Source organism: Plectropomus leopardus, chromosome 17 (assembly GCF_008729295.1).
Source record: "Plectropomus leopardus isolate mb chromosome 17, YSFRI_Pleo_2.0, whole genome shotgun sequence".
NCBI classification, from domain to species: Eukaryota; Metazoa; Chordata; class Actinopteri; order Perciformes; family Serranidae; genus Plectropomus; species Plectropomus leopardus.
The window spans coordinates 29134261-29160425 of record NC_056479.1 but is presented as its reverse complement, the minus strand read 5'-3'; the positions used below and the strand labels follow the sequence as shown (position 1 = coordinate 29160425).

Sequence of the window (26165 nt, the reverse complement as noted above, 5' to 3'; positions counted from 1 at the left end):
AGCGCCTTAAAGCCGCCCTGTGGAGTTCCTCCGCACATGAACAAAAGTGATGTTTAGTGTTTCACCAAAACACCGAGTGAATCCTGGACCTCCAGCAGAGGTGCATCTCCTCCCTCATAAAAACACACATTCAATATTTCAAACCCTGATTGTTTAATTCACGTTTACCAGGTTGCAGTCTTCTTCTTTGCTGTCTTTGTCGGTGCATCGCTGCATGCCTCGGGCGAGTTACAGCCACCTGCAGAGCAGCACAAGATACAGAAAACAGGATCCACTCGTAAAAAAGCGGCTCTTTGGTGCTGAGAGGTCTAAAACTCCACAGAGGAACTGCACAGCCAACGCCTGTTTCATAAATGAGCCAAAGACATAATTCCCACAGCGGGGACGTTAAAATGAGTGTTCTCTGGTGCAACATCAGGAGGAAAATTTCTGATAATTCATGCATGTTTTATCTTCAACTTGCTCCCTCAATCCAATAATTTGCATCCTCGTATGACTTTATCGCCTCCACTGCATTTATTGTCTCGCACACAGGATTTTAGACTTTGATTTCTTATGTTCAGGTGTTTTGTTAAAGACTGAAACGGGTCTGAAGGTTAATTTTCGAAAGCATTTAAACCTCTGAAACCCAAGAAAACTGGTTTGATTTTCTTCAAAATTAGTTAAAAGTGACAAAGAAATGACTTGAAAATTAGCTAGGGAGGATTTTTAGATTTTTTTTAAAATTATTTAATTTCCAGAAACTAAATGTATAATTCTTTTAATTATATATTTAAAACTATGATACAGAAAAAAAAAGAAAAAATATATTTTAGCACTTACTTTAGGTCATTTTATTGACTTTTTCGTGCTTATTTTTAAGTAATTTTCTTGTTACTTTTTACTAAGTTCTTGCTATTTTTTGGGTCATTTCTTGTTACGTTGCACATCATCCTCTTCCCATGTTTTTGAACAAAATCAAGCAAATGTGAGCAGCTATCCAGAGGTTATAAATAAAGGTTTGAATTGCTAAATTCAGTTGCTAAGTTCTAAAAAATGTCTCTGCATTTCTGATTTTTACACTAGATTATGTTGATAATCACACCTGCCGTGACTCGGCCGACTGAAGCTCAACACGCTTCAACGATTCGACGCCTAAAGAGCAACTTTAAGAGTTGATTTAACCGTTAAAACTTTAGCCGCCGCTTGTTTCCTGCTCTGGATACACATCATGTTTGTGGTGTTGAATTCTGTAAAAAACAGAAAAACAAAAACATTTCCTTCTCCCCTCACAGGAGAAAGCACAGCCGGCCAGCCAAAATAATATTTATATCTCTATGTGCTGTAAATGAGTGAATAATATTCTCTCTGATCTTTTAACTACGCGTTTGGAGAGCAATAAGACTGATCTGCGGTCAGCGTTTTGTTTTTTTTACCGCCCAAACCATTTTTGTTTTTTGTTTTATTGAGAACATTTAAATAACATTAGAACTAAATGTGGTACAGGTTGGATGTACACGGAGGATCCCGCTGGGTTGGATGAAGGTTTCGACGCAGAGACACACAGCGTTCTCTCGTTATGTACAGTGAAGGTGCGACAGCGGCCGGCGGATCAGAAGTTGATGGCTTTGCCGAAGGAGGCGGCCAGGTTTGCTTCTCTGAAGGCCTCCGACACCGTCTGCAGCAGGAGGAGGAGGAGGAGGAGGAGGAGGAGGAGGAGGAGGAGGAGGAGGAGGAGGAGGAGGAGAAAAGAGATGAGAGTAAAGAAAAGGAGTTTTTTTTATCTTTTTGTAGCATCTTTAACTCATAGTCTAAAGTGCATTTCTTATTGAAACTGTGCATATTCTGTGTGTGTGTGTGTGTGTGTGTGTGTGTGTGTGTGTGTGTGTGTGTGTGTGTGTGTGTGTGTTGCAGCAGGACATACAGGGTGAGCGTGGCAGACTCTGGCGACGTCCTCACAGGAAGCGCCGTACTCCATGGCCAAAGCAGCTTCATTGATCATCTCTCCGGCTCCCTGCAGGAAAACACGAAAACACAACCGTATTACTACTATTATAATAACTACAACTACTACTACTATTAGTAATAATAATAATACCAACAAGATTATAATAACAACAACAACAACAACAATAATAATTATTATTATTATTGTTATTATTATTATTAAACCTGCGGCCGCTGCAGTGAGGGCGTAGCCTCTGTACGTGACCCCCAGAACATTTTATTTTTTGGCCATATTAGCAGTGAGAACACCTTTGACTGGTTCGATCTCTTCATGGTCTCACTTTAGCTGCACTAAAATGTGGCGTTGGCAGCGACGTCCCTGCAAACTTTTAACCTGTGCAGCTAAAATGAAATGAATCAACTCATTTGGGATCGCCAGCAGGACTGAAAACGACCGCTGGTCCTCTGCCGGTGATTAAATTCATTCACGGTGAGTCGTGTGCGGTCCGGCTCTTACAGATCCGACGATGTGAGCTCCCAGCATCCTGTCCGTCTCCTTGTGGCTGAGGATCTTCACCATGCCGTCAGTGTCGGCGTTGGTTTTGGCTCGGCTGTTGGCTGCGAAGGGGAACTTGCCGACTTTGTACGGGACGCCCTGAGGAGGAGAGAGGAGGAGTACGACTGTAAAAAACACCGAAAAACCACAAGGAGGCTCGGCTACACCGGAACATCAGATTCAACAGCGTCAAAGATCGTCCGTTACTGCTCGTGACTGTTAGTGTGACATTTGAGAACTGAAATTAATCTCTAATTTTAAAAAATGTTGGTAATAATGTGATTTGACCTCTCTGTCCTCTGCAGTACAAAAACATTCTGTGATGTGAAGGAAAACTTAATATTTCAAAAACAACAAAAATACACACAATACAGAGTCCAGGAGAGTTTTTATCTTCACTTTTTCAAGTTTGTATTATTCACATACTCAACAAACCTCTGAACTGAGCAGTGAAATACTCAGCTGCCCCCTCAGTACTGTGCTCAATGTAACAAATATACACAAAAATAAATGAAAATATAATATAGACACCAAAGATATATGTGCCAGTATGTCATGTTGTGCAGAATATTTTCACTAGAACAGAAAAAAATGATTAATTAGTTGATCAATAGAGGATTAAAACAAATTTGACTAATTTATTGATGAAATCATTTATCAAAAAAAATATATACATCTATAAATAAATAAATGAATATAAAAGAAATGGCTCAACTTTGATGATTTGGCTCTTTTCTCTATAAATAATCACGGTAACCTGAATTTGTTTTTTGGTTTTATTTTGGACTGTTTGTTTTGACCAATCAAGACATCTGAAGGCACATTTTTGGGAACTTTTTGGGACATTCGGTCAACTTCTTAAGATTGAAAAAATTACTGATGATGAAAATGATTGTTAGTTACATCTTTTGTTTTATCTATGTGGCGAGTTGACTGAAAAAGATTTTAAACAATCAGCAACATGATGATTATTTTGAACATTTAATTTTTATTTCTGCTGCAGCTGAAGAGTCGCAAAACTGACTTTTGTTGTTTTTAACAATGACAGTAAAGATCTGACGTATTAAAGTGATCACTGCAATCCTAAATCTTGTTTGTGCTGCAAAGTGGCAAAAAAAATCTGCTTTTGCAGCTGCAGCAGGAGACGAGGTGCACAGTGTTATCTGGAAACACCTCCTGCAATTTACACGTTGCATCGCCTTAATTTAGCGGGAAGATGATTTCTGTTTTTATCCTGGTGTTCTCGCTGCGTCTTCAATGTGCAAAAACTTTTCCATTTCCAAATGAATCCCGTCACCGTCCTCACCCCCCCGTCGTGGCTCTCACCTCCTCTTTGAGCTGCTCCTCGGTCTTGCCCACCCAGGCCACCTCTGGGTGTGTGTAGATGACGGAGGGGACGCAGTTGTAGTCGATGTGCACGGCGCCGCCGGCCATGCCCTCCACGGAGATGATGCCCTCGTCCTCGGCTTTGTGGGCCAACATCGGGCCGGCGACCACGTCGCCGATCGCATAAATACTGAGGGAGAGACAGTTTGAGGAGCGGACGTTCAGAGCTCTTATTCATCATTTTATGAAGACTGAATGGTGAAGACGAAAAACAAAAATCTATTTATTCTAATTATTTCATTAAGTGGTGACAGTCACCTGATGAACAGCTTTACTGCAAGTATCTGATTAAGATTCAAACAAAAAAAATCTGTATTTTAACCTGTTAAAAATTCTAGCTCTGTCTCCAGAAAATGTTATTAAAAACTAATGTAATAAAAATTATTATTAATAAATGTGTCAAGTAGCTCTATTTATCTACAGATAATTAACAGCAGCACATCAGATAGATCTTTTTTGCATTTTTTTTCATATTTTCGGTTGCAAATGTTTCTATTTTATATTATGTCTTGTGACTTCTGCACTATGGCTAAGGTCTATTTATCATTTTATAAGCTACATTTTTCTTTATTAAATTTTATTATTTGCTATCTCAACATTTTGTCATATTTTCACTGTATTTGTTGATGTTATTGTTATTCTTTAATTTCCGGTGAAGTGTATTATTTTCTATAATGACACACTTAAATGTCAGCTGAACATTTTGTGGTCACAATTTTTCCACATGAAAAAAAAATCGGAAATTTGAAAAAAAATCCCGGCCAGATTTTAATTATTACATTTTTCCCAAAAATGTTAATTACAAGTTGTCGACATGTATCAGACAGCTACATTTCATGTTTTATTAGACCTTTTCGAGATACTTTTTTGGACCAAATTTAAGACTTATTTTTGGAGAAATCATCTCTTTCTTATTTACGCACTGCAGGTCAGTATAAATGTAAGGAGAAGTTACGTGATCCTGTACAGAGGTAGTGTTTACGCAGGTTATCAGTCAGTAAGATTAATATAAATTTTCCAAACTGGTAGATTAAAGTTAAAAAATACAGTTTAACATCAGAAATGTGAACTTTCACTCAGAAAAGCTCGACTCATTTTGACTAATACAAATTAAAAGATGGATAAATGAAACATTTGGGTCAATTAAGACTTCACTTCTTCAAACCCAACACTATTTAATTGCTTTTCAGGCCTAATACTTAATATAATATTTAATTTAAGGCATTTTAAGGACCTGCAGACGCGTCAGACAGACAGAGGTTCAGCTGAGACTGGACTCAGATGTTAAACCCTCTCGGGAGCGTTTCTCTTTCATTTTCAGTGTAAAAGGATCAGGATGAACTTGTTTTAGACGATCAAAAAGCCGTATGAAGGTGTAATTACGACGCCGTCTCTCAGGCGGCGGCCTGAGCTCGCTGGTACCTGGGTACTTTGGTCTGGAAGCGGTTGTTGACGGGGATGCGGCCCCTGTTGTCCAGCTCGATGCCGACAGTCTCCAGACCCAGGTTCTGGGTGAAAGGTCGTCTGCCGATGCAGACCAGCAGCACGTCGCACGTCAGAGTCTCGGCCTTCCCTCCGGCCGCCGCCTCCACCCTGAAACACATCAGCAGTTACAATCGGCTGCTGCACTTTAGGCTGTGCAATTCATTTTAACTTCAATTTCAGCAATTTCAAAAACTATGTAATCGAGAAAAAACAATTATTTTTCCACATTACGTTCTTCAAGTGTACCCTTATTTTGTCTCAAGCATTTTCGCCCCTCGTTCCCACTCAACACCTGCAGCCGCTACCTGCTACCAACGAGGAGAGTTGTGTCAGCGCGAGGAAAGTAACGGAGGAAGAAGAGCAGCGTTTGGTGAGAAAATTTGGATTCGAGGCATCTGACGTGGAGCAAAAAAAACAAAAAAAACTGCAACATCTGCTGCATGGTGGCGTCTGCACCGCATGGCCACACGTCAAATCTTTTTAATCATGTTTAAACACAAAGTGGCCAAATAATAAAGGAAAAAAAGAAAACCCCATCGACATTACACAAAACAACTCATGAATTAAATTAAGGGATTAAAAGAAGCTCGATGGGAAAAGTATTTCAGGAAATGAAAATTCAACTGTTAATAGAAGTTTTTTATGTTTAATAAATGCAACACGTTTACAAAGTCAGTGAGTAACTGTGGAAAATAATTTAAAAATTGGCCAAAATATTTATGATTATGGTTTTTGCAAAAATCGAGCGGCCCTGGCTTCACTTTACATTTTTACATCCAAACGTGAGCTGTGTTCGAAACTGTCCCCTCACTCACTCACTCACTCACTCACTCACTCACTCACTCACTCACTCACTCACTCACTCACTCACTCTTCACTATGTAGAGAGTATTACAGTGTGTATTACAGTGTGTATTACAGTGTGTATTACAGTGTGTATTACAGTGTGTATTCATGTTAGGCTAAATCAGTTTTTATGTGTGACATTAACACACACTGGACTGGATTTCTTTACACTGATATTTGCACGGTGACTCTACATCACAATCCCTCCACTGCACCTTTTGTACACACGTTTTGTGTTTATATTCTATTTTGTCATTTTATAAATTTAAATTGCTCATATATTTTTTTTTCTTATGTCCTTTTCTATTTAAATTCACTATTTTTATTCTTCCTTTATGTTAAATGTTTTGCAACAACCAAGTCATATTTCTTGTATATGTAAATGTACTCGGCAATAAAACCGGATTCTGATTCTAGTATTAAATATGAACTATATAAGGAAGAACCAAATAAAATTTCGGACACTGCGTTGGACTTTTTACCCCCGGAAATGCATTGAATTGTGTTATACAGGAGTTAAATGTATGTTACATCGTATGCACACTCAAATTTGCTGTGGATTGAGTATTTTATCGTGTACTATATAGTGAATGAAATTAACCGCCGAGAATTCGAACACGACTACAAAACGGCGAACACACTATAAAGTGCACTAAATCCGTGATGGGGGACGATTTCGAACACAGCTGGAGTCTGAGGGCTCGGGCGGTTTTTACTCACGCCACGTCGATCTTGCCGTCGGGCCTCTTGGTGGCTCCCATGACTTTGGTGCTGAGCTTGAACTTGAGTCCCTGCTTCTGCAGGATGCGCTGGAAGTTTTTGGACATCTCCATGTCGATGCCCATGCCGCCCACGTGACCCAAAAACTCCACCGCTGTGACTTTGGAGCCCAGACGTTGCCACACTGACCCCTGCAGGACAAACACTTTACAGCCGCTGGCAGCTTCAAACAGTAAAAATGCACAAATTATATCAACGTTGACTGTTTTATTAATTTTGTTTTATTCTTTATTGTGTCATTACTTTGCAAATCGTACGTAGATTTACAGTTATTTATGTAGTCTGACTCAAACTTTATCTTTTTAGCATTTTTTTTCCTCACATGTAAAACACAGCGCTTCAGTCAAACACAATATAGAACACAAAATTATATGATACTAACGTACCCAAAATATTACTCATAGTACTCAAATATACCTATAAAGCTGGCAATGCAATCGAGAGGGGCAAGACTCCCTCATTTTGATATTCGAAATATCAGATTCACTTGCCCAGCTCTTAATACATGGACGAAAGTGAAAAAGAAATAAAAAATGTAAAAATAAATGAATAAATAATAACAATAATAACACAAAAAAGGAAAATTAGGCTTTGATATTTCATCCCTGATGTAATAATACTAATAATTAATATTGCATAATTTACTGTCAATTACTTTTACTTATTTTAAAGACGGCCCATCTTTTTGGGAACAGCTTTTCGTTCTTGGTGATTTTGTAGTTTACCTCTTTATTCTTTAAATGTCCTCGACTGTTTTTAACCCCATATTTACTTTGGGAGGTTCTACGTTTTTCCAATTCCTCGTTATTTGTTTGAGTGCTGTAAGTCTCAGAATGCAAAACAAATATCGTCCTTCTTTTTGCAGATTTTAAGGACTCGAATATCCCCACTTTCCCAAAAATCTTAGATCTTTAAGTCATTTTTGAAGTATCTATAAAAATCTAAGTGAAAATAACAGTTACCAAATATTAGAAAACCGAGTTCCAAACAGCTCATTTTGAAGATAACAGCATTTCTCCAGACTGCAGCAGATCACGTCTCCACGACGACAGCCATTTAGTGTATTTCACTTTAGTGCATTTTTAATTTCATGGCTTGTATTCTCTTCTAAATTGTCACGACAGAGAATCAGACTGAGGAGATACTGACCAGCTCCACTCCGATGACTCCGGCTCCGATCACAATCATCTCCTCTGGAACTTTCTTCAGCGAAAGAGCTCCAGTCGACGACACCACGCTCTCCTCATCGATCTAAGAAATTAAAAATAAATAAATTCAAGACTGTTTACATCACAGGGCCTTAATTTCTTACTTAACAAATGTAGATAGAAACTTCAGACTTTGCATTTACGGGTGCAGAGGCTTGATCTTATCAGGTGGTCAATGCGTCGTCTGAAAACCACTAAAACCTAAAACACTCTGAACTGCAAAAATCAATGTCTTTATATGAACGATGGCTTAAAAAATGGTGTTTAATATGAGAGACGTTAGAATGTAAACAGTAAACATCTACAGCAAGGATCTGAACACTGATGCTACCACTCACCATTTCTAATAAGACCGAACGCATTTAATCTCCTGTTTACTAAAATATTTATATTTATTAATCCACTTTAGATCTCAGAGCTCAAAAGATTCAACACCAGACGAGCAAATACGCATGTAGAGAGCAATGCATTTATTGTGTTAGGATATCTTTTAAAACTCTTTTTTTTTTTTTGCATGTGCCATCTGCTTATATTATTTTATGTTTGATGTGCTCTGTAAAGCAAAACTTTTTTTAACATTATTTCCAAATAAGCCCAATGTGTTTTCTCTCTGCCTGCACTGCATTTTTGGTCATTCTTATGCTTTTTTTTTTTTAATTGTGAAAAAAATAAAGCTTGTTATTTCAGTTTATACCAAAAGTGCAATTTTTCACAAGTGCAATTACCCTCCATGTGTAGTTGGTGTTTTTATATATATTTTTCCAGACTGTTGAGTTGTTGTGTTGTAATTTTGTGTTACTATTTTTGCACCTTGTTTGTTTATTATTTAATATTTATAATTTTTTTTTTTTTACAATTGTATTGTTCTTCTGCTGCTTATCTTGTACCTCATAGCTGTTGTAACAATGCAAATGTCCCCACAGTGGGGATTAAAATAAGGGATTATCTTATCTGATCTGGGTGCTGCAAGATCACTTTCTTTGTCTTTTGTGCAATTTGTATAAATTACAATTTAGAGAAAAGTACAGACATTTTTTTAGGAAAAGTCAGGAACCAGCGGCCCTGTCGTTTAATTCAACAAAGTTATAAGACATGTTTATGTGAAAACGGTCAAAATGACCATCATGGCCGTTATAGTGCTAAACAGCGGCGTACCTGGATGCCGGGGAAAGGCGTGACCTCGGAGCCGGTGGCGATGAGGATGTTCTTGGTGTTGATGACTTGCTCGCTGCCGTCTGCTGCTACGGCCGTCACCTGGTTCTTGCCGGTCACCCGCCCGAAACCGTTGACATGGGTCACCTGAGGGGAGAGATGACCATTTTCTTAATGAGATTTGATGGAAACGTTAAAATAAAAACGGAGTGAGAAAGAAGGAGGACTGACTTTGTTCTGTTTGAATAGATGTGCGATTCCTCCCGTCAGCGCTTTGACGGCGCCGCTCTTCTGAGCCATCATCTTCTCCAGGTTCAACGAGATGCCTGAAACTGAAAGACACAGACTTCGAATCAGCATTTTTATCCTGAAGAGGCCTTAAATATTCAGAAATGGAGAAGCAGCAGTTTTTATTCACACATCTGCAGCAAACTACCAGAGAACTGCAGATCTGCTCTGAAATCGAGGCTGAAGACGTTTTTTCCTTTCATTATATAAAATAAATATTCATTTCTATGGTTACTTTTATGTTGTACGAGATCTGGTCTGATGGTCTTTTAATTAAACTGGGCTGTTCATGCCGTAGAAGTGTGGTCGCGATCCAACAGTGGGTCCATTCTGAACAGACTACACGTAACATAAAAGCACGTCTGTAATTACGTAATTTTTTTCCCAAAGACAGTCTGCATTTAGGTTTAATGTGATGCATAATCGATGTATGTGGACCAGTAACCGGATTTAAATGACGCGACTCAACTCGAGATGTAACTGAGTGTTAGCATCGCGCTGGCTCCCTCGCAAAAAACATTATGGGATTTTTGAACGGGATTTTTGATTATCGCCAAAAAAAATTGTCGTGTGACAAACACGAGTTTGTGAGACTTACACCTTTTGTTCAGAGTGATAATCTTCACAGATGAACACCACTTTTGTGTGTTTTGAAGCGTAAATGAAATCACCAGAAGCAAAAAGCTGTTGTTAGGCGACACACGAAGTACATCGCAGTCACGCGACTTAAACATCACAACTACAAACGCTGTAAAAACACGTTAAAACACAAAGGAAAAATATTATTAACAGATAAATCTACAAGTCTGAGTGCGATTCTGTAAAGCTGTAAAGGCGGCGAGTGGGTTTAATGAGTTTCAGTGTCCGCTGTGATGACGTCTAACGACAAACACTGTCGTCCCATTTAGCAGTTTGTTAGCAACCGCCTTTTTTAAGACGAGTAAAACCTTAAAAGTTCAAAAAACAGGTTTAAGCGGATGTAATTTATGTTGCAGAACAAAACGTCTAAATATCTTTAGCCTGTGTTAAACACAGACCTTATTTAAGGCATTTTACCAAAAACCCAAAAAACCCAGAGACTTTGAGACGAGGGAACCGGAGGAGCTCAAAGACTAACGGACGTCCTCGTTTTAGGACTCATTACCTCACAGCTCTCTGTTACACGAGAGGACCCACGGGACTCGACAGCAGCATCGACAGGCTCAAATGTTATTGATTTTAGGGTTTTGAAAAAAACAGAACTGGGTCTTAAACAGAACCGGGTTTCCATCCCTTCTTTACAGTCCAGAGGAGTTTCTTACTTTCGATGCCTCTGCTCTCGAAGTCCTTGCCGTGAGCCATGTGGTACAGGTACGAGTTGTTCAGCAGAGCCTGCAGACACAAAATATCAATTAACTCAGCTGCAGGGAGCTTTTTAATATTTTTACTTCACATTTTTTTAAACATTCATTTTATTGTTTTACTCGTCTTATTTCCAATTACATGCAGACATTATGCCGGAAACAAGCTTCCCTAAAATGACAAAGGCTGACGGCAAAAAAGATTCAGTTCAGTTTTTGGATCATCACACCTGAGTTAAAGGCCGACTCCTCTAAGGCTGAGAAGTAAAACTCTGCAGCTTTGCTGACTCTAAATCATTTCTAAATCTGCTTCATGTGATAAACTGATGTTCAACTGAAGGCTGAATCACAGACACGTACTTTAAATTTTAGCCCAAACTACTACAGGGACGCGTTGATGGACATTAAAGCAGATAGTTACCTTGGAGGGGATGCAGCCGACGTTCAGACACGTCCCGCCCAGCGTGGGATTTTTCTCAACACACACTGTCTGTCGGAGGAGAAAAACCCAGCAGAGAGGTCGACGTTAATGCAGAATGTTAACAGAAGATCTGAATTATTTATCATTAAAATAAACTGTGAATAAGATGTTTTTCTATCAGACAGGATGGAGAGAAAAAAAGGGTGGGTGAACACCAGAAGTTGAGCTGCCCGATTACAGGAGGAAAATATATTTTTTCTTTCTTTTTTTATATTGTTTTTTGTTTGCTTGTTGATTGTTTTTAACGTCTTTGTTCATATTCGGCATCAACTGATTCACTGAGGTTAAGGTAAAGGCAAAGGTTTGAATGATTGAATGAATAAATGCTTGAGAGTTGACTGTTTACAACATAATTTCTTTAAAAAAAAAACCTATTTTCCGGCGACCATGCAGCACGACGACACAACTGTCACGCAACATCATCATAATAATAATAATACATTGGATTTATATAGCGCTAAAATTGTTTCAAGATATCAAAGGACAAATTTTTACTTCCGTGTTTGCAGATGTTTTACGATCATGATCTACAATGAGCAACACAATGAATAAATGTTTTATTCTGACTGAATCTTCAAAAAAAATTTCGCCTTTTGCAACCTAAAACTGCAAAACCACGAGACAAGATTTTACACCAAAATATCTACTTATTTAAATCTTTGAGTGCATTTAGCTGCACTTTAAAATCAATAATCAGAACCGATTGATCACGGTACTGGATTTACAGGATTTCAGCATCAACGTGATGACGGTCTTTGATTTTTCAAAGCTTTTAATGACACAATTTATTGACAATTACTGACAAAAACAAACATTGTCATGTGTTGGTTTTTCCTTACGCAATTTAATTTTTTTAAAAAAATCCATGAAGATTTTATCCATATTTTTTACCCCTAATTATTTCATTTTAATATTAAAAAATAAAAAAGTTTCAATATGCCCTGCAGGCAGCTTACCTTGAAGCCGAGCTGTGCGGCCTTGATGGCGGCGACGTAGCCGCCTGGACCGGAGCCGACCACAGTGACGTCTGCATCGACTGCAGAAACAACACACACACTTTTATCAGGAGTTCACAGAGATACAAAACCACAGAGATTTTCATTCATTTTACATTAAATTGTATCTTATTTTAGGCAATTTCAGAGTCACATTTAGACTCCAAATCCATCTAGATACAAAAAACCCTTATTAAAGCTTAAAAATTGACATAATAATTTTAACGCAAAGTATTTTTACATGACTTGTATGAGAAGTTGAATTCTGTTACAACATTTGTGAAAGCCGCGACTACTTTAACATGTGGTTCTTGCATGAGGTCCAATGTCTGCTGAATGTGGAGAAAAACCATCGCACATCTGGCTAAAGTTCATAAGAGAAACGGCCATTAATGAATCGGATGATAAGATGTAAGAGTTATCTTACTTGCTGCTTTGTCAGCGTAAGTTCTGACGGAAACGGCTGCAGCGCCGTGCAGTTTGCAGGGGAGGTGGTGGCTCCGCTGTGAGGTCGATCAAAAGAAAGTAAGTTAAGAAAAACTAATACAGTCAAACATAAAACACTCCTCGAGAAAGGGATTAAGGGTGGGGACGAAATACAAAATTATGAGGCATGCAATAATGTAATTAACTCCAGGGTCAGTGGCTTATTAAATGCTTTAAAACAACATCTGAAGAGTCTTCATCAAATGATTTCCGAGAATTAAAGTTAAAAAAAGTCAAAGTAATCTAACCAGTTCCACTTCTGGTGAAAAGAAGTATTTGTTCATGAGCCAACTCCCACAAACCAAAAGTATCAGTTTAAGTATTTTTCAGGAGACGCTCACTCAACAATACCCTGCTTGTTTGGTTTTTTTTATTGTTTTTTTTTTTGTGTATTTCCTTCATAACATTTCCTTGTGAAGCCACAAAAATGTGGAAATACACAGTGGAAACATATTTTGTGAAGATACAAAGTCTGCCAAAACATTTCTTACAAAAGCATGAAAGAACTAAACTAAATAAGACACGGCCCAAAAATTAGCAAACAAATAGCAAAAGAAAGTGACAAGGAAATACCCTGAAAATAAGTTTTACAAAAATCACCTAAAAAAGTGCTGATAAAAAGTATATATCATATACAATTTTAATTAAACACAATAAAATCATTATTTAGACAAAGAAACAGTTAGTAATTAGTTGTAGTAAAGTTCATGAGAATAAAATCAGGGTAAAATGTCCTGAAAATTGTTGTTGTAGAATATTTAATTTATATTATTGCCTTTTTTATTTTTATTTTGTGCAAAATTTCTTGTAATTTGTAAAGTCTTCCCATGTCCTTGAAGAAAATTGAGCCAATTTGTTCAGACTAAAGAGTTGAACTTCTTAAAAGAGATAAATAATCAGGTAATAATGAGCAGTTTAGCTGGTGAAGCTGTGAGACGACACAGACATTAGTCGCAGAGCCTCTGACATAAGCTAAAGTTAGGTAACTAATGCTAACTATCTTAGCATGCTAACATAGCTCTAAGGGGGTTAGCTGTCAGCAGAAACGTCAATTAACTAGTGAAATTTATTTCGTTAAAAGTAGCATATTCATATCGCGTAAGGCTGTCTAAAATGTTTTAATCTACGAACGAAAGAGCTAACATTAGCCATTTCCATAATGTGTTTACACTAGAGACACTGTCAACAAAAGTCGTGATTTGACGTAAATTTTGGCGTTTATCCTCATTTTAATTAAGCCGAATTAAAGAGTGGAAGTTATCAAATTAAATTATGTATAAAAAACCCACGTAGCGACGTATTTTTTCCACCAATATCCACATAAACATTGAACTGTACGTTTTTCCTGTGGAGTCTGGCGGTACGTGCTCTCCGTACGGACCGGAGCGGTTAGCTCACCCGCTAGCCAGGCCCGGGCCGCGGGTGTGAAAACACCGGGATCCCCGGGACCTACAGCCGGCGGGCCGGTCAGAGGCCGCTCCGGACGACATGTGCTGGTTAGCAGGTTAAAATGTCCGTCCTTACCGTGGCCAGAGAGCGGTATAACTGAGTCCAGCTCTGCATTTTGTCAGTGTCCCTTCACCGGATCCGTAACCTACAGCAGGCCGACCAGCCAAGGACTCCTGTCATTGCGCATGCGCAGTACGGATCCATAAAAACACGCCTGTAAGTCGCCTCTATATGACGTTTATGGCCTTACTTAACCCTTAGGACCCGCTTTTCATAAACAAGCTTAAAAAAACCCAAAAACATTAATGTTATTTTCTACTGTTATTGAGTTATTTTTTATTCAACATCAGTCCTAATTATAAATATCAAATGTTCATTCATTTTCAGAATTTTAATCCTTTAAATGTCAGGTTTTTGGCATCATGCCACTATGTTTTTAGATGAAAAAAAGAATTACATATACATTATTATTTTTTGTGCAGAGTCAAATACTCACTCATACCGCTCTGCACACAAAATGCGCTCTCATTCTCCACCGCTGTCCCTGCCGGTGTCCCTGCCAGTGTCCGCTCCGCTCTCATTCTCCGCCGGTGTCCCTGCCGGTGTCCACTCTGCTCTCATTCTCCACCAGTATACCGGTGGAGAACACTCATAATATATAAATGGATCAGAATATATAAATAGATATTCATACAGCAGAAAGCTATTCTATCTGTCTATGATACATATCATATATAGTTATTCTAGTACAAAACATAAAGAGTGAGACTTCATCTCTGAGTAGGGCTGAAGAGTTTTATTAAATCTGGTTGCTGTAAACTCTCTGCTGTGTTGTCGACCTGATTATTTTCGGTGTAATTATTAATTTAGTGAGAAAACACCAGTGACAGTTGAGCTCTTCTCTTTTGCTAAAAAAAAGATCTGCAAGAGAATGCAGCATCTTACATGTTAATTAGTTTAAGTTTACACAAAACAAGCATTCATTCCTTCATCCAATGTTATTTCAAATTTTCTTTATTGATTGAAAACAAATGCTGTGTGATTACTTACTTATTCATACAGTTTCTCTCAGTAACTGAACCAAAATCTAACACTTTCTACATTAGTGATTAAAGTTTAAAAAAAAAAGAACTGTTGGCAATGCATTGTTGATTAATTGCACTTATGATTAACTTCTTAATAATTACAGTATTTGTGGTGCTTTGTCTCAAACAAACAGGTGGAAATCATTAGATAAGTAATGTAAACAAGAAAATAGCTAAGAAAACAAAGACAGTCATAACATTACAAGAATATACAGTATATATATATATATTCCAGGTGAAAGACCAGGGTTTGTTGGACCCATCCACCGCTCCTCCTGCCTACACTATAGGGACCTTTCTGCTCCTGATATTACAGCGGCATATCATGCAGACTCGAAAGGTTTCGTTCAGCCACGTCTCAACTGACGACACCCGGCAGCGTATCAAACAGCATCCTTTGCAGCTTCTAACTTCTAATGGTCCATATTGGCTTGAACCTTGGATTTGCTGCTTGTGGGTATATTTTACATTGTTTTTACAATAAATGGCATGTTTATAGAAAACTGAGCTGTTATTCTACTTAGTTTGACTGACAGGAGAGATGATCAGAGGGGCAGAGTTTTTAATACCATTCTTAACACTGGGACAGAGGAATGGGTGGAGGTTGTCAGTGAAGGAGCAACCTTTAAATGTGTAGATAAGAGAAGCTGTATCAGCATCATAAAACGACACCAGACCCACCTTAAAATCCACAAACACCCCCACCTTCTGAGGCTGAGGGTTCAGAGACAGATAGTTATTAGAACCAGTATTAGCATAGTAGTAGTTATCTCTCAAACATATTGACCAGTAGCCATTCTGAGGACTCACTGCGATGCTTTTCTTCCTGTTGACCGACTCTTCGGCCACTCCTAAAGTCCATTCAGTCTTCTCTTTAACCTGAACCTCATAATAAAATCTCCCTGAAGAGAAACTCTGCTTGGCTAAGACATAAACACACATATCAAATCTCTTTGGGTTGTCTGGGACACTCTCCTGTGTCCCACCATGTTTAACTTGTTTTCCATCCTCAGACAGGATCAGTTCAGGATGTGCTGTATCAGGATCGAGTGTCACATCCACCGCACACCGCTGGATCTTCTTCAGCTCGACCTTGGCCAGCAGCTTCTTCATCTCTACGCTGATTGTCTTCTCCAGCTGATTCACAGCTTTGCTCACAGTCCCCTCATACAGTGGACGGACGTTGATTTCTGTCCAGTTCTTGGTGGTTGGAGCAGCATTACGGGACGGGAAGCTTTGCAGGACATGGAAGTGGTCTTCAGAGCGTGAGAGTGGCTTCGCCTCAGTGCTTCTCTTCCTCAGCTCAGAGATTTCCTGCTCCAGCTCCTTGATGAAGCCTTCAGCCTGTTTCTCCGTCTGTCTCTGCTTCTCTTTGATCGTATCGATGAGCTCGGCCTGTTTTCTCTCAACAGACTCCTTCAGAGCGGTGAAGACCTGAACACCATCTGCTATCTCTTTGTCTGCTTCTTCATTACTGAGCTTCACTGAGCGTTTGATCTCCTGAATCTTCAGTTGTCTCTTCTTGATCATCTGCTGCATTTCAACCTCCAGCTCGACTTGCTTTCCTTCATATCCTTCTTTCACAGGGACAACATCATGTGTTTTATGGTCTGAAACGTGGCAGACTGCGCAGATACAGGTCTGGTCCGTCTTACAGAACAGCTCCAGCAGTTTATCGTGCTTCGCACAGATCCTGTCCTCCAGGTTTTCCACAGGGTCGATCAGCTGATGTGATTTCAGGCATGAAGCTGTCAGATGAGGCTCCAGGTGAGTCTCACAGTAGGAGGTCAGACACACCAGGCAGGACTTCAGGGCCTTCAGTTTGGCTCCAGTGCAGACGTCACAGGGAACTTCTCCTGGTTTGAACTCTTGTTGCTCTGAGCTGCTGCTGCTGGTTTTCTGTTTAGCCGACTGTCTGAACTGAGCAGCCATCTCAGAGATTAAAGTGTTGACCCGCAGTTGAGGTCTTGGATCAAAAACCTCTTTACAGTTGGGACACTGACACTGGTCATTATTATCCCAGTGGTCAGTGATGCAGGTTTTGCAGAAGTTGTGTCCACATGGTATGGCAACTGGATCAGTGAAGACATCCAGACAGATGGAGCAGAGAAACTGATCTTCAGTCAGCAGACAGCTGGCAGCAGCCATATCTGCACTCTGAGGACAAAAGGTGAGGAAAAAAACAACAAAACTGAAATTATTTTTTAAATAAAATTACATTATGATGAGAGGAATATTAGGAGAGTCATCTTTAATGCTGTTGTCCTGCACCCGAAACCCACTAAGGAAATGCTGCAAAGCAAATATTTGCTTTATCTGTGAGTTAACTGTCACCGCATCTACGTAGCTTCTGATTATTACGACATTTTGCCGTCAGGTCCTGGACTGTGCTGTGAGTTCAGGTTTACTCTGGCGGGCAGTTTAATTGTGACACTTTAATGAGATCACCAGGCTAATAAAACAAGTAATAAGACAGGGATCTTTATTCCAAACATTTAGTTGCCTAACTTTAACTTTTAATGTGCAACTGAAGCTACTTTTAAGTATATATGACAATAAAGCAGAAGTTGAACCTCAGTTAAAAATGCGCTGAGTGTAAGTTCCTGTGTGCGTAGAGCTCAGGTTATCAGTTTATTTTGTCGTTGTTGGAAGTAAATATTATCACCTGTATGGTCTAATAAAGACAGACAGCAGTCATTACAGAAGCAGAGTTGAAGAGAAAGAAGGGTTGAAATTCAAGGCTGGTTACCAAAGTGTGTCAGTTATATAAGCTGTAAAACATCAGTTTGAGCTTTTATATTCAATCACATAAACTGACACATTAGACAGTGAATCCACAGGAAATCTGAACTAGGCCTGTTAGCTTTTAGCATGACTCATTTAGCTGCTGTTTCTGTCTTTATTGTGGATTCTGGTTTTAACTAAACTTTGACCAAATATTTAGTCGCCTCTTGTCTCTGTAGGACAGTGTACTCACCGGAGTTTGTTGTTGGTCAAAACCTGCTGGATTCAGATGAAGAGACACTTGTCTCGACTGCAGCTCTGCTGTCTCTCAGACAGACTTTAGGTTTCGTTTCAGGAAATGTGACTCACTGCTCTCCTCTTTCACTGATGCTCCGCCTCTAACACAAAACACTTCCTGCTCCCATCAGTCAGCATGTTTTTTATTGTCTTGTTACAGCTCGCCTCTCTATCAATTCACTTGATATCTTTTTTTTTTTATTCTTTCCAAAATGGTGTCCTGTAATATTTGGCAGAATGTCCTGTTTATTGATCTGTTGTAGCTGAAGGTTTAGATTAGATCCAGACAGCCTCTGAAATATGAGTTTAAATGAAGCTGTAAACCAAGAGCAGCGCTTAAAAATGTGTTGCTGTGTTTGTCTTGAGTGAAGACGAGCTGGTAAGAGACAGAGATGCTCTGTATGTGGTAGAAAAGCTTGCAGTGACCCCTGCTTGACAAAAATGGGAGTAGCACTCAAACAATCTGCTTTTTGGTGTAACGAGAGGAACGGACAGTTTACAATTGTGTGTTCTTGAAAAAAAGTAATTGCTGGAGTTTTATTTATTTTTTATTTTATCAGAATAAAAGGAAGAGTACTTTGATTTCTGATGATCAAGTGTCTTGGAGAAAGTTAAAGCAGTTATTAGAATCAAACAGTCTGCATTAGGGCTAGGTGATATGGGTTTAAAATAATACTGTGATATTTTTAGGCAATATCACGATACACAATATATATATGGATATTTCGAAATCTCCTCTTAACTACTAAAATACAAATTACTAAATGAGCTACAGTTACAAATAAAGTAAGCACTGCCAAACATAAAGTTACATAAACTACTGTTATAATTAAGTGAGATAAAATACGATTACATTCAATATTACAAATCAGTGCTGTAAAATTGGCAAAAAGTGTTAGTAAGTAGCAATGTGACAAATAAAAGAAAATAATTACAGAAAAAAATACAAAATGAAAGAAAGAACAACACTGACTAAAATCTGATAACAATGGAATATGTTACAATAAAATTCGATATAAAGATACAAGAGAATCACATTTGGAAATTAAGAGGAGGAATGAGGTGTGCCACATTACTTGCAGCCCATTCTCATTCCAAAGTCGCCAAATACTGCTGCTTTTGCTGTGATTTTTAAGCAAGATACCGACGCCAAGAGCCATATTTCGCACATGTATGATAATTCTGGGTGTTGTCAGCTGAGAACGCAGCTGGACAGAACAGGTCGTGGTGTTACGGTATGCCGCCTGGTGTCTGAATGGCACCTGCCGCGGCAGCATGATACGCAGATGAGCGGTGTCAGTTGAGAATGCAGCTGGACAAAATTTGTTGTGTCTGCATGCTATGCCACTGGACAGCGTCAGGTTGAAACGCTGCTGGTAACGACATAATGTTAGGACCACAAAGGTCTCTATGGGTGGCTGGGAGGGCCATGGATGGATTCAAAGCGTGAGTCCGGTGCTCGCTTCCTGTCTGAATGTGATGTTTTTGTTTTTTTTAAACATTACCATGTGCATCTTTTGCCTAATCCTCACCAACCGTGCCACCATGTTCTTTTGTTGATATCTCAACATTGGTTGTCATGTGCTTTTGTTGCCAAAATATAAGCACATGCTTTTGCAGAATAATCCAGAATAATCACCACAGTCTGCTCTTTTCGTACATGTAAACAGCAGGCACAGAGGGATGCCTAAAACTTAACATGCAGATGTTTGAAGTCCACTGACAAAGCGATGATATGTGACGACTTGGGATGAGAACGAGTTGTTATATGACACTGAACTTTAGTGCTGATAAATGTAAAATGTTTCGACTCATTGTAATACACAACCACTGTCGCTGCTATGGATTTTAACACCATCATTTGAACAGGAACTGAAGAATGGGTAGATTTTCTCAGAGAAGCAGCAGCCACTAAAGATGTAGATAAGAGCTGCAGCATCAACATCATAAAAGGAGACCAGACCCTCCTCATAATCCACAAACACCCCCACCCTCTCGGGCCGAGACTTCAGAGAGAGACAGACTCTTGGGTCAGCAGAAGCAAAGTACCAGCCTCGTTTGTTATGAAATACAGTCCAGTAGCCATTTGAGGGGCTCAGTGTTATTTTTTCCTTCATGTTGGTCAACTTTCTGGCTACTCCCAAAGTCCAGTAAGACCATGTGTCAACTGGAACCTCAAAGTAAAACCTTCCTGAAGTGAAAGCCTTCTTTGATAAGACACATTTACAGTCATTATCCTGATTTCCCTTTTCTCTCTCATTAGACTGGGTGGGTTTGGGATGCACTAGTTTAGGATCAAGTGTAACATTCACAGTATACCGCTGGACTCTCATCAGCTCAGCTTGAAACAGCTTCTTCATCTTTTGACTGATCATCTCCTCCAGCTGTTTCACAGCTCTCACCACAGTCCCCTCATACGCAGGTGGATGGACACTGACTTTGGTCCAGTCCTTGGTGGGTGGAGCGGTGTTCGGAGATGGTGAGCTTCGGAAATTATGGAGGTGGTCTTCAGAGCGTGAGAGCTGCTCCACCTCAGTGCTTCTCTTCCTCAGCTCAGAGATTTCCTGCTCCAGCTCCTTGATGAAGCCTTCAGCCTGTATCTCCGTCTGTCTCTGCTTCTCTTTGATCGTGTCGATGAGCTCGGCCTGTTTTCTCTCAACAGACTCCTTCAGAGCGGTGAAGACCTGAACACCATCTGCTATCTCTCTGTCTGCTTCTTCATTACTGAGCTTCACTGAGCGTTTGATTTCATCAATCTTCAGTCTTCTTATCTGGATCATCTGCTGAGTTTCAGCCTCTGTTTTTCCCAAGGCCTTCAGTTTGGCTCCGTCACAGGGAACGTCTCCTGGTTTGGAAACTTGTCGCTCTGAGCTGCTGCTGCTGGTTTTCTGTTGAGCTGACTGTCTGAACTGAGCAGCCATCTCAGAGATGAAAATATTAACCTGCAGCTCAGGTCTGGTGTTGAAAACTTTTTTACAGTAGGGACACTGACACTGGACATTTAATTTCCAGTGGTCAGTGATGCAGGTTTTGCAGAAGTTGTGTCCACATGGTATGGTGACCGGATCAGTGAAGACATCCAGACAGATGGAGCAGAGAAACTGATCTTCAGTCAGCAGACAGCTGGCAGCAGCCATATCTGCACTCTGAGGACAAAAAGCACAAAAAAGCCATAACTGTCATTGCATATCTCTGGCTTATTTGTTTTATAAAATGAAATTATGATGTAATAGAGAGAGCAGCCACACTGACTCTTAAATGTGGTTAAAACCTGTGGTGTTTTTAATTGATTTGTTTCTTTATATGGGCGCATATGAGTGACAGGTACAGTGGATTGTTTACATGACTTAACAGAAATAGAGAGAGATAAAGAGAAACATTAAACCTCAGTTTAACATTTGCTCTGGGAGGAACTTCCTGTCTGAGAAGAACTCAGTTTTTTTGTTTATATCGGTTGTTCAAACACGAATCTTTTTATCAGCTGCGCTGCCTTGCAATAACAGACAGCGGTAGAGTTTAGAAAAAACATTCAGATACAGCCTAGTTTGAAAAATCTCAACGGTATCTAAGGTAGGGCGGTTAGCTTTTAGCAGGCCTAGTTTAACTGGTGTTTTTTTTCATTGCTGTGGATTCTGGTTTTAACTTGATTAAGCCCAAAAATGTCATTGCATCTTGTCTCTGCAGGACAGTGTACTCACCAGAGTGTGTTGTTGATGAAAATCTGCTGGATTCAGTTGAATGTTTCTTTAGAGAAAAAACAGAGAGGCTTGTCTTGACTGCAGCTCTGCTGTTACTCACACAAACTTTCACTTTTGTCTCAGGAAATGTGACGTTGTAGTTCTCCTTTTTCATTGTTTCTCCACCTCTATGTCAAACTGTAAGAAGCATCTTAAAAAGACATGGGCTAAAGATGAGCCAAAAAATGAGTAAAAAAAGTTTTAAACAAGAAAACAAGAAAAAAATTAAATCAAGAAAAAAGGCAAAAAACAAACACAAAATGACCCAGTAAAAGTGCTGAAAATGTATTTATTTTATATATTTTTATTTTATTTTTTTTGCAACAATTTTCTGTCCATAATATTGTTATAATTATAAATATACATTCTCCTATTTTTTGCACTATATTTGTCTTTCAATTAAACCTCTTTCCTTTTTAAAACACATTTTTTGGTAACATTTCTTGCAATTTGTGGGACATTTCTAGTCAAACTGGTCATTTCCTTTTCTCTCCATGTTTCCCACAGAAGCCAAACCCATTTGCTCAGTTTTCAAAGAGGCAAATAGCTTGTTAGAGCCATCTGAATGCAGCACTTGAAAACTAATGTTGATTCAGGCTTCCTGAGATTAAGAGCAGGTCTTCCTGAGGCCGCAGGCTGCAGTTTGTTATGAGATGCATTACTGAGCGTCCTCAGATTTCACTTAATCTACAACAAGCAGCACTGGGTTACAGTTCATACCAGCTGCTTAAACACAGCTCAAACCTTAAATCACACCACATTACCTTAAACTACAAACCATCTCAGATGCTGATGATGTTTTTAATGGTTTTGTTTTTTTAAGGAGGTATAAGCAAATCAATTTAGCCATATTCATGATATGCCCCTCAGTAATTTGTGCCATAATAAAGCATAATTTAAATACACAATGATCAAATAATAGAAGATTTTTCCAATATGGTACCCAGACAGCTACAAAATTTGCAAACACTATGTGTATGCTTGTATTGTTTTGAGGTGATTTAGCAGTCTTGATGGCAGGTGATGCAGTTATTAAAATATCTCAGACTATACAATAGATAATATCAATCAATGTGGTAAAATCAGTGTATTTGACTAGCAGGTAGTTATGTGACACATAATAAAAGAAGAAAATGACATAAAAAGGGGAAAAACACTGATCAAAAGTTGGAAAAAAAAACCCATCTCAAATATATGCCTTACCTCCCTGCCTTAGTTTATTCTAGTCAGTGTGATTAACAACAGATATGATCAGAGGGGCAGTGTTTATATTATTTGAAAAGATATCACTGAATGGTTGCAGTTGTTGGTAACAAGGACTGAAGTACGGGTAGAGTTTTTCGGTGAAGCAGCAGTCAGTAAAGGAGTAGATAAGAGCTGCAGTGTCAACATCATAAAAGGAGACCAGACCCTCCTCATAATCCGCAAACACCCCCACCTTCTGAGGCCGAGACTTCAGAGAGAGACGGACTGAGGGGGCAGCGTAGTACTCATTTTCATACCTCAACCATATCATCCAGTGACCATCCTGAGGGTTCGGTGTGAAATCGTCCTTCCTGTTGATCGACTCTCCGACCACTCCTAAATCCCACTTAGTCTTCGTTCTAACCTGAACCTCATAATAAAATTTTCCTGAAGAGAAGCTCTGCTTTGCTAAGACACAGGGATAATTAACAAATCTCTCTGGATTGTTTGGGAGTTTATAGTTTTCATCACCATGTTCAACTTGTTTTCCATCATCAGACAGGATGAGTTCAGGATGCGCTGTCTCAGGATCAAGAGTCACATCCACCGCATACTGCTGGAGCCTCTTCAGCTCGGTCTCAAACAGCTTCTGCGTCTGTTTACTGAGCGTCTCCTCCAGCTGACTCACAGCTCTCACCACAGTCCCCTTATATGAAGATGGATGGACGCTGACTTCTTTGCAGCTCTTGGTGGGTGGAGCAGCATTCAAGGACGGGAAGTCTAAGAGAAAATGAAGGTGGTCTTCAGAGCGTGAGAGCTGCTTCGCCTCAGTGCTTCTCTTCCTCAGCTCAGAGATTTCCTGTTTCAGCTCCTTGATGAAGCCTTCAGCCTGTATCTCCGTCTGTCTCTGCTTCTCTTTGATCGCGTCGATGAGCTCGGCCTGTTTTCTCTCAACAGACTCCTTCAGAGCGGTGAAGACCTGAACACCATCTGCTATCTCTCTGTCTGCTTCTTCATTACTGAGCTTCACTGAGCGTTTGATCTCCTGAATCTTCAGTCGTCTCTTCTTGATCATCTGCTGCATTTCCGCCTCTGTCTTCCCCAGCTCTACCTTCTTTTCTTCATATCCGTCTTTCACAGGGACAACGTCATGTGTCTTGTGGTCTGAAATAGAGCACAGCATGCAGACACAGGTCTGGTCGGTCTTACAGAACAGCTCCAGCAGTTTATTGTGCTTCGCACACATCCTGCCTTCCAGGTTTTCCACAGGGTCGGTCAGCTGATGTGATTTCAGACCTGGCTTTGTCAGATGAAGCTCCAGGTGAGTCTCACAGTAGGAGGTCAGACACACCAGGCAGGACTTCAGGGCCTTCAGTTTGGCTCCAGTGCAGACGTCACAGGGAACTTCTCCTGGTTTGGACTCTTGTTGCTCTGAGCTGCTGCTGCTGGTTTTCTGTTTAGCCGACTGTCTGAACTGAGCAGCCATCTCAGAGATTAAAATGTTGACCCGCAGTTGAGGTCTTGGATCAAAAACCTCTTTACAGATGGGACACTGACACTTGTCATTAATATCCCAGTGGTCAGTGATGCAGGTTTTGCAGAAGTTGTGTCCACATGGTATGGCAAATGGATTGGTGAAGACATCCAGACAGATGGAGCAGAGAAACTGATCTTCAGTCAGCAGACAGCTGGCAGCAGCCATATCTGCACTCTGAGGACAAAAGGTGAAAAAACAAAACTGTAATTACATATCTTCCATGGTTTCCAACACATTCATTCATTTGTAGCAGACTGCCACAAATAAAATACCAGCCACCACAAGCAGATTTTCTTTTTACTGCTGAACTGTTAATTAGGAGTAATTTTGCACTACATATGCTGTTTAGTTATTTATAACGCCACTCTGTCAGAGCGCAGAGCGCACTCTGGGATGAGATGGAGCAGCAGAACATCAGGCGCAGTGCACGTGAAACTTAACCATGTAGAGCCGAAGAACACACTAATGATATGTCATCTTGCTGTGCATCATTTGTAAACCAAATCACACCCATAAAATATCAACATTTTTCCAGTTCTGATATGCGTGCAAAGTTTGGTGAGTTTTTGAGCGTCTTAAGCCCCTTAAATCACTCTAAAATACTCACTATAATAAAAAAAACAAAAAATACAAGGTATCTCTGAGATGCTTATGCATATGAACCCTCAAAGGCCCTCAGATAATAGGGGCCGACCTACTGACCGTCCCCAGAGCTAAAGAAAAACACGGTGAAGCAGCGTTTTATTATCATGCAGCACAAATCTGAAATAACCTCCTAGATTATGTAAGAGAAGCCTCAATCAAATCTAAAAACTGTCCTTTTTCACACTGCCAATCCGGCCCACTAATGACTGCAAACTTATTTTTAAACTGGATTTTGAATCATTTTGAATAATCTTGTTATCTTCGCACCTCTTGTCTGCACTTTTGCTATTTTTAATGATTTTTAGATTTAAAAAAAAAAGATTTAGTGATTAATTTTACCTTTTATATCTTATCCCTTTACTCTGTAAATCTGTATCCTTTAGTATGTTTATTATACATATATTTTATTGCTCTGTAAAGCACTTTGAATTGCTCTGTTATATGATATGTGCTATACAAAACAAAGCTAGCTTGCCTATAAAATGCCCTCAAAGAGGCCAAATAAAATTTTAAGAGGGCGTTATCGTCCATCTGTGTCCATCTCAGCAAGATATTGGTGAAGGAGGCCTATTGATCT

The 26165-nt window shown here is 39.5% G+C and overlaps 3 protein-coding genes across 3 annotated transcripts; all 3 read right to left on the bottom strand.

Moving 5' to 3' along the window:
- Positions 1 to 1238: 1238 nt before the first annotated feature.
- dldh (dihydrolipoamide dehydrogenase) lies at positions 1239 to 14559 on the bottom strand. Its single transcript, XM_042505314.1, has 14 exons — positions 14454 to 14559; positions 12871 to 12946; positions 12405 to 12484; positions 11389 to 11457; positions 10929 to 10998; positions 9571 to 9671; positions 9343 to 9486; positions 8129 to 8230; positions 6920 to 7110; positions 5291 to 5461; positions 3809 to 3998; positions 2444 to 2581; positions 1904 to 1993; positions 1239 to 1657 (listed from the first exon to the last, which is right to left on the bottom strand). Exons 1-14 carry the CDS (start codon positions 14490 to 14492, stop codon positions 1592 to 1594), a joined length of 1527 nt encoding a protein of 508 aa, XP_042361248.1. The 5' UTR covers positions 14493 to 14559; the 3' UTR covers positions 1239 to 1591.
- An 817-nt stretch (positions 14560 to 15376) lies between these two features.
- LOC121956327 lies at positions 15377 to 25816 on the bottom strand. The gene is made up of 3 exons (XM_042504473.1): positions 23462 to 25816; positions 20308 to 21630; positions 15377 to 17620 (listed from the first exon to the last, which is right to left on the bottom strand). The coding sequence occupies exons 1-3, from the start codon at positions 25106 to 25108 to the stop codon at positions 15980 to 15982; spliced, it is 4611 nt and encodes a 1536-aa protein (XP_042360407.1). The 5' UTR covers positions 25109 to 25816; the 3' UTR covers positions 15377 to 15979.
- Positions 19241 to 22264, bottom strand: LOC121956886 (E3 ubiquitin-protein ligase TRIM39-like). Its single transcript, XM_042505316.1, has 2 exons — positions 22183 to 22264; positions 19241 to 21630 (listed from the first exon to the last, which is right to left on the bottom strand). Exon 2 carries the CDS (start codon positions 21619 to 21621, stop codon positions 20296 to 20298), a length of 1326 nt encoding a protein of 441 aa, XP_042361250.1. The 5' UTR covers positions 21622 to 21630; positions 22183 to 22264; the 3' UTR covers positions 19241 to 20295.
- Positions 25817 to 26165: the final 349 nt, after the last annotated feature.